This window comes from Austrofundulus limnaeus, unplaced genomic scaffold (assembly GCF_001266775.1).
Source record: "Austrofundulus limnaeus strain Quisiro unplaced genomic scaffold, Austrofundulus_limnaeus-1.0 Scaffold292, whole genome shotgun sequence".
NCBI classification, from domain to species: Eukaryota; Metazoa; Chordata; class Actinopteri; order Cyprinodontiformes; family Rivulidae; genus Austrofundulus; species Austrofundulus limnaeus.
In genome coordinates this window covers 568,097-576,476 of record NW_013952694.1, presented here as the reverse complement: position 1 = coordinate 576,476, position 8,380 = coordinate 568,097, and the positions used below count along the sequence as shown (strand labels likewise).

Genomic DNA, 8,380 nt, shown 5'->3' with positions numbered 1-8,380 from the left:
AATTTAATCAGCTTGCTTTTGTGTTTGGTTCAGTAAATTTAACAGTTTATTTGTTAGAGAGCGTGGAAAAGTACTTTTACTTTTATTTTCCCAATTTTTGTGAACAGTTTTATGACTTTTACTTAAGTAGATTTCTCATCAGTGACATTTATTTTTACCAAAGTCATTTTCTGTTAAGGTATTTTTACTTTTACTTATTTTTTTCCAAGTACTTTATAGAGAAAACACAAAGCTAATAAAAAGATTCTCCATCAGCCCATTACCTTCACCAGCAGGTCCAACTGTCCAGCTCCTCTCTCATCCAGCGACGCCACGCTCTGACTGACCAGAGAGCAGAAGTTCTGGCACAGCTCCAGRATCTCGTTCAGGCAGTGGAACACCTGAGGACGTGAAGGGTTTCTTGTCAACACGTAAAGGTGGGTTTGAGCAGCAAACGGTCAGCTGTCTGAGCGAGTTATACCGGCTTCAGCAGGATGAAGGACTGGGCCAGCAGGTTGCTGAGGAAGTGATCGTGGGCCAGCCGGATGCTCTCAAAGTCTCTGGTGGAGTTGATCTGCTGCAGCAGCTGAGAAAACTGAGACTCCAGAACGTCCACCTGGAGGGACACCAGATGGACAGGTCATGTGAAGAAACATGTTTCTGATTATTGTGAACTAGTCATGGTAAATGGTCTGTATTTACAGCACCTTTCTATCCAGCTAAGATAGTCAAACACTAAATTCACCACATCCACACACATTCATTCATTGGCAGAAAATATGCACTGCTCAAAAATGGCATGTCTGAATAAAGCAGGAATCCAATGGATTTCTTCTTAAAAACTTTATTCTTGTTGACGCCAATCAGGTTCACAAGTACAGCAGAGCAGTCAGCTGTCAGCGTAAGGCCTTGAGCTGAAACCCAAACTAAACAGCCTGGTCTGTGCAGACTGGAGCCAAGCAGAGACTCTGCAAACACATCTAAACCTCTCTCTATCATAATGAATTGACCTTATAATGTATTTCTCTTCCTAGTTACAGCCCTGGAGGTGTTACCTTTTACGTCAGACGTCAGAATGTAACAAACTTTTGTTTATACAGACAGAAAGAACACAAGATAACACACCAACTCTTTGTCTGTTGTGGCCTTATGGCTGCAATGACCAGAAAGTATAAAATACTATAATAATCATTTACAAAATGTCCTTCACTTTCATTCAGCACTCTGTCAGCTGTTTAATGTGAGACAGTTCTGTCTCATCAGCTTTTCATTGTGCAGTTTTCGTGGGCGAAAGAGTAAAGTTACGGTCGTTTATGTTGCTTAATTTCAAATAAACATAAAGTGTGTCATGGCATGATGCCCCTATGACTTTTTGACATTTGTAAACAGTTTTTAAAATTCACAAATTGGATCACAGAGGTCTATAAAGAAGAAGAAGAAGAAGAACTACTTTAACAGTAAAAATCATAAAACTGCTCCAAAAAAATCAGGAAAGTTAAAGTAATTTTACACACATTAAGATGTTGTCTGAGTTGAGTAAATTGAGCAAYTGACACATTTTATTTTAAAGAAAATGTGTCAGTTGTTTTACATTTACTCAACTTGATTTAGTGGAACCAGCAGACAGAACTTGGAAGAACCTCAGCTTAGCCTGTTAGCTTTAGCGTTAGCCCCGATGCTATCGTCATATATATGTATTAGCTCAGCGCTACACATTCTCCTCTCATCACTGAGCTCCTCCATCCACATGACAGAGAGGGGAACACAAAAATGACTCAGCGCCGAGCTAATACATATAAGGCAATATAGCGTCRGCGCTAGCGCAAAAGCTAACAGGCTAAGCTGAGGTTCTTCCATGAAGCAGCTCTGTTGTCCTCCGTCCTCCATCCACATATTCAGTTACAGTAGTACTGCAGGTCGTCTGGTACCTGTAAGTAGTACTGCAGGTCGTCTGGTACCTGTAAGTAGTACTGCAGGTTGTCTGGTACCTGTAAGTAGTACTACAGGTTGTCTGGTACCTGTAAGTAGTACTACAGGTTGTCTGGTACCTGTAAGTAGTACTGCAGGTTGTCTGGTACCTGTAAGTAGTACTGCAGGTTGTCGATCAGGAAGGCCATGTGGTTCCGGAGTCTCCACTTCACAGCCTCCGTCTGGCTGGACTTCAGGCGTTTCCTCTGCATCTGGAGAGCCCAGCAGTGCTGCAGCTGCGCCTGCACCTGCCGCACACTCAGCAGGTACCTGAACACCACATTGTACCTGAACACCACGGGGGGCAGGGAGCAGACAGGAGGTGAGGACGGGCACAAGGCATGCTCCAAATAAAACACAGATAATGAGAAAAAGAGCCACACACTTCTCCAGGACGGCAGGAGTGAAGAGGATGTGCAGCGGCCACTGCACCTTGTAGGTGAGGCCGAGCGCCGCCCAGCCGGTGGGAGGAACCTCCCGAGGAGACGATTCTTGAGGAGGGGTGGCTCCGTCTCTTGGGCCTGACGCGTCTTGAACAAAACAACAAAAAAAGTAATGATAATCGTGAAGAAGTGTCTCTCCGTGATTTCATGTATTTTTCTCCTGCCAGCTAAACAAAGTGTGTAGAAGCGACAAGAGTAAACCTTTGCTGTCTTTGCCCTGGTAATCCACAGTGAGGTGCAGCAGAGGCAGGAGGTTGTCGTCATCCAGCAGGACCTTATGAGCAGCCTGCTGGAAGGCCACGTTGACGTCTGTGGAGAGAGAAAAGCTTCAACATGTGAAAAATATCAAACACAAGTGAAACACTTGAATTCAAAGCAATGTAACAAGTAGCTTTGATTCATAATTATAACTGACAAAGGCTGCAGTTACACTGTAGAAATATAGACTCAGAATCAGACTTTTGAGATGCTGAATTTATAACACTGATTTTTTTTATATATCTTTTGCAATTATGTAGTTAGATACATATCTATTTGGACACTGACATAAAGTTTGTTTATTGAAACATTCAATTTATAGTTATAATACTAGACATAACCAAGTGAACAACACTCTCCAGGAGGTAGAAGTATCAATATCCAAATCTACCATAAAGAGAAGACTGCATGAAAGTAAATACAGAGGGTTCACTGCACGGTGCAAGCCACTCATAAGCATGAAGAATAAAAAGGCTAGACTGGACTTTGCTAAAAAAAAAACATTTAAAAAGCAGCAGAGTTCTGGAAGAACATTCTTTGGACAGATGAAACCAAGATCAACCTCTACCAGAATGATGGAAAGAGAGAAGTCTGGTGAAGGTGTGGTACAGCTCATGATCCAAAGCACCACATCATCTGTAAAACACAGCAGAGCAGTGTGATGGCTTGGGCATGCATGGCTGCCAGTGGCACTGGGTCACTAGTATTTACTGATGATGTGACACAGGACAGAAGCAGCCGAATGAATKCTGAGGTATTCAGAGCYATACTGTGTGCTCAGATCCAGCCAACTGCAGCCAAACTGATTGATCGTCGTTTCATACTACAGATGGACAATGACCCAAAACATAAAGCCAAAGCAACCCAGGAGTTTATTAAAGCAAAGAAGTGGAATATTCTTGAATGAACAAGTCAGTCACCTGATCTCAACCCAACTGAGCATTTCACTTGTTAAAGACTAAACTTCAGACAGAAAGGCCCACAAAYAMACAACMAYTGAAAACCRCYGCAGTGAAGGCTGGCAGAGCATTAAAAAGGAGGAAACACAGYRTCTGGTGACGTCCATGAGTTCAAGACAGTTCAGTTCAGGCAGTCATTGCCAACAAAGGCTTTTCAACCAAGTACTAGAAATGAACATTTTATTTACAATTATTTAATCTGTCCAATTACTTTTGAGGCCCTGAAATGAAGGGACTGTGTTTAAAAGATGCTTTAGTTCCTCACATTTCTGTTCATTTTCTTCAACCCACTGAGCTGCATCTGAAATGTTTGGTTCAAAATTCATTGTGGTAATGTACAGAACCAAAATCAGGAAAACGTCTCGTCTAAATAGGTATGGACCTCACTGTACACTAAAAAAGATTTTCAAATCATCGTTTTATTTCTGTTTTACACAATGTCCCAACTTCATTAGAATAGCCTATATGCCACAGTCATCAATGACGTATTTCTGGTAAAATTCTTGCCATGCTCCTCCCTTCCACTCCCTGCTTACTGCCTATGTTGTTAGCGTTAGCTCCTAGTACTAGTCCGTGAAAAAGTCACAAAAGTTAAAGCATCTGTGAGCTACTGGTATAAAACGCGAGTTCTGTTGTATATCCACTAACCAGCAGTACGATCGAGTAGTTAGTTTTTCTCCATTTTCCTCTTGATGAGGAGGTGACAGCAGTGGATCATAGCATTACAGGGAAAACTTATCTTTAAAAGCTCACGCTTGCGTTTGTAATCAGCATTTCTAACCTGAGGATATTCAAGAGCCAGCAACAGAAATGAGAAGACAGAGGTTACAAAAGGGAAATGTACATTTATCCCCTTTTACTGCCAAGACAAGAGAGGAAAGACCTCCTCCACACGACAGCTAGCAGGAAGCTAACACAGCAGCCAGTACAAAGGTAGGTGTGTGCGCGCACGCGTTTGTGTTATATGAAATGTTTTTATGTGACTTTGTCATGAGTTTTATGCAAAAGTAAAAACTTGTTAGAGTGTAGATTACAGTGTAGACTAAAGCCGAGTGACGAGCGCCCCCCTCCCCGAGCACCGAGAGCAGCAGAAACTCCGCCTGATAATTATGTTTTCAGTTCACTATCGGGGAAAACGATTCAAACCATACAAGTAGCCCATTGATTTAAAGCCCAGACTCTGCTCTTTCCAACAATATAAGTGTCACAGCTCTACGTGAAAAAATACACAGAACAAGCAGCCACAGAATAGCGAAAAAGGCTAAATTCTGGAACCAYAAACACGAACGTCTTTCCTTGTTTTTATGGCTTTAATCCACTTTGGAGTGATTTTTTTTTCCACTTGGCTGGACCTGTACGTCTCCTGTSTTAATGTTGGTACATGTAATATGCTAATTCTGTACTGTGGAGATCAYTAAGAGTCATTGTCAGGTGAAAAAAAACTTTCGCCAACACTGTGTTCACCGTGAACCGGAAGTGTTGGGAGTGACATCAAGCGCTGGGCCGGATGTCCGTGGCATATAGGCTATTGGGGTTGTATTGTCTGACAACCAATTGAGTTGTATTATTTATTCATCTAATGAAACTTGGTGAAACGTGTCTGACCAGATGACAGCTACTGCACCACCCCATGTCTACTATGGCAAGCCATTTTAACACAAAATCAGCTTCACCAGACTTACATATGACCTCTGCCCAACACGATGGTGATGTGATCTAATGAGTGTATTCTGAGTGGCTAAAAGCTGCTCGACTTGATCCAGTGCTGATTGCTTTGGCTCCAGTCACCAGAAGGTCAACAAGTGGAAAAAAAAATTTTTTTTTACGGTAAATTCTTTTCTGGTGAATTTGAAGTAATGAAAAATTCACATACAAAATTACAAAAGATAAAAATACAGTGTTATAAATTTGATATATGTATAAAATAGATGAGACTATAATTCTTCCATACATTTACAAAGCTTTACAAATTTCCAGCTTCTGTCCTACAGAGCTGAATATGACGGTCTTATCTGTACCGTGCTCAGTCACAGCTGTTGGAGGCGTCTTCAGCATGTGCTGCGCGAGGTCGATGAAAACCTGGTAGAGCTCCCCTCGACCCAACAAGTAGAAGTCTTTGATGATCTAGAAGAGACTCAGGAAGTCAGCGCAGCTCGTTCTGAAAGGATTATTGCTTAAAAAATTGTTTTAATTAGAAAAATGCAGCGTTAATGCCGAATGCTGCAGAAATTAGCTGAAGAAAATGAAAGAGTTGTTGAACGATAAAAGAAACTCAACCATAGCTAAAAGAAGCACAATGCTAAGTAAAAGCAGCAATGTCCAGCTGAAAGTAACAAAAGGCTGGCTAAAAGCTAAAACTAGCAGAACGGCTGCTAAAAGAGGCATAAGAAAATGTGTTAAAAACAAGGAATTAAAATTGAAAAGTAAACAATCTCAAAGTTATCAGAGATGTTGGCGAGGATGAGGATCCTTTAATGTGAACCATTCACACATTCTTTTGGAAATGTAATAGAATAACTATGTTTTGGGAAATTATATCTGAGTTATAGAAAATACTAGGATTTGGAATACCAAGAACTTGCTTAGATCTATATCTTGGCAGATTTTCAGAAAGAACTATGGCAACTAGAGATGCAYGATATACCGGCATCAACATCGGTATTGGCAGATATTAATCATTTTTTAGAATATCTGTATTGGTCCGATATTTAAAACTGGGCTGATATTAACATCTGATATTGATTTTTCACTTTTTATCTTTGTGTTTCTGTTTTGGGAGGGGAGATGGTTGGTTGRGCAGCATCTGTTTGATCATGATAGTGATATTGATGCTGCGTAACCAGGAATAACTGAAGTAGAGCCATGTCAGAGGTCTGGTTGTTTATTTACAGTACTGACAAAAGACTCAAGTGTGTTTGTGAGTACATGTACAATATTATCAGTGTGTATGTAATACCTTTAAATATCGGTTATCTGCCATAACAGCAATAATTATATCAGATATTGATTTCGGCTGTAATTCTCATTTCGCTGCATCCCTAATGACCCCTCCTGACAGCTACCTGATCAAAATACTGCTGGTAGCAGCCAAGAAAGCAATCACCAAGAACTGGGGAAAGGAAACAACACTAACAAGAGCTCAATGGACAACAATTAAAGAAGAAATAGTTTTGATGGAAAAATTGATGCACATACTGAGGCTACAAGAGACACAACTGTGGGGAAAATGGACCCTCTATAAGACTTTAAATACAGAATGAGGACAACATAATAAACATATATACCAGTATGTGAAACTGTCAAGTCATATCAATAGTTTTTTTCCTTCTGTTTAATTACTGTTTTATATATTTTTTAAAAAGCACCAATAAAGATTTAAGTGGGAAAAAAAACCAAGGAATTAAAGGATCTCAATGTATTTCTCTGGGGCGTATATTTGGAAACTAAAAATATACAAGTTAAAAAAGCTAACAGTTATAGCACCTATCTCCTAAACGAGCTGAATGTTTAGATGTATTATTAGTTAAAGGACACAAAGTATGCTAAAAATAGCAAAAAAGCACATAGAAAAACAAAACAGGACAGAAAACTAGTGTCAGCGCTGCCTCATCCTTCACACAACAAACCTTGAGCTGTTCCAGCAGGTCTGCCTCCTCCACCATCAGTGTCCACAGATGCTGCAGGTCAAAATGTATCAGACTGAACTTTACAACACTGTCTCTGAGTTACTGAATAAAAAGACTAAAAATGATGCAACCCTGTGTGAGTTCACCTCTGCCACTGTGCTTCTAATGTGATCAATTAGATTTTCAAAGTCCACCAGGCTGAACAGAGGCTGCTGCTTGAGTCTGTGCAGCTCTGCAGCAAACAGGTCCTCCTGGTGCTTTAATATGGAGCCTGAAGCAAAACAATGAAAAGCTTGTTTATAGTAGGACAAAGAAAGAACACTACACAAAACTTCATGTAACTCTCTGGGTCCGTACCAGCTCTGGATGGGCTGTGGTTGTGGTTTTCAAACATCTGGACAGACTCTCCTACAAAGAGAATCTTCTCAGCCACTCGGATGGGGATGTAGGAAGGCAGCATCTCTGTGCGCAAGGAGAACTGCTGCAGAGACGGAGCCAGCATGTTCTCCTCTTCAATCAGTCTCTGGACAGGGACAGATGGGTTTAGGACCGCTCACACAAACACGCCACCAGCTCTTTTTCTTACAATGGATAGAAAAGCTGACACTTCTCTGTTAAAGTGCCACACTTTTGAGATGTAAAAATTAAACCGCAATCATTAATTTCAAAACATTTTCTAAAGATTTCCCCTTTGATGTCATTTCCTGTTTCACTTTAGCTGAGCCAAAATAAAAAAAATATATGAGTTATGTGAAAAAATGTGTTAAAATCATGCCCCAAGTTATTATGCAAAGTTTCTGAAATATAAAGATGTTTTCCTTGACTTTTTTGTTTCGAAGGAAATGCATGTCACAGGCTCTTTAAAAGTGGTTGTGTTGTCTGCATAGACATGTTTTTAAAGAGATCCCTGATTAGTTGTAACATTAGACTTTATTTAAAAAACATATTTTAACTGTAAAATAAAGGCTGTAAAAATACTGTAGGCTGTTCAATTTTTATCCTTTTTAAGCTAAAAGTTTAAAAATATATTACACAGATGGGGCCATTTTATTTACACACAAAGCATTCTGGGAAAATGATGATGTGGATAGATCCTCGGTGCGAGGCTGCTAGCGAGCTATATCCACCCTGAAGGTTAATCTTGGAC

General features: G+C 40.3%; 1 protein-coding gene across 1 annotated transcript in view; it reads right to left on the bottom strand.

Moving 5' to 3' along the window:
* Positions 1–8,380, bottom strand: part of tubgcp4 (tubulin gamma complex component 4) — a 21,627-nt gene that overhangs the window by 1,336 nt on the left and 11,911 nt on the right. Inside the window, exons 8-16 of the mRNA XM_014021411.1 lie at positions 7,591–7,756; positions 7,380–7,504; positions 7,234–7,284; positions 5,626–5,731; positions 2,592–2,699; positions 2,333–2,477; positions 2,058–2,235; positions 461–595; positions 264–380 (exon numbers count right to left, since the gene is read on the bottom strand). Coding sequence (XP_013876865.1) covers positions 264–380; positions 461–595; positions 2,058–2,235; positions 2,333–2,477; positions 2,592–2,699; positions 5,626–5,731; positions 7,234–7,284; positions 7,380–7,504; positions 7,591–7,756 — 1,131 coding nt within the window. The remainder of the gene's footprint in view (positions 1–263; positions 381–460; positions 596–2,057; positions 2,236–2,332; positions 2,478–2,591; positions 2,700–5,625; positions 5,732–7,233; positions 7,285–7,379; positions 7,505–7,590; positions 7,757–8,380) is intronic.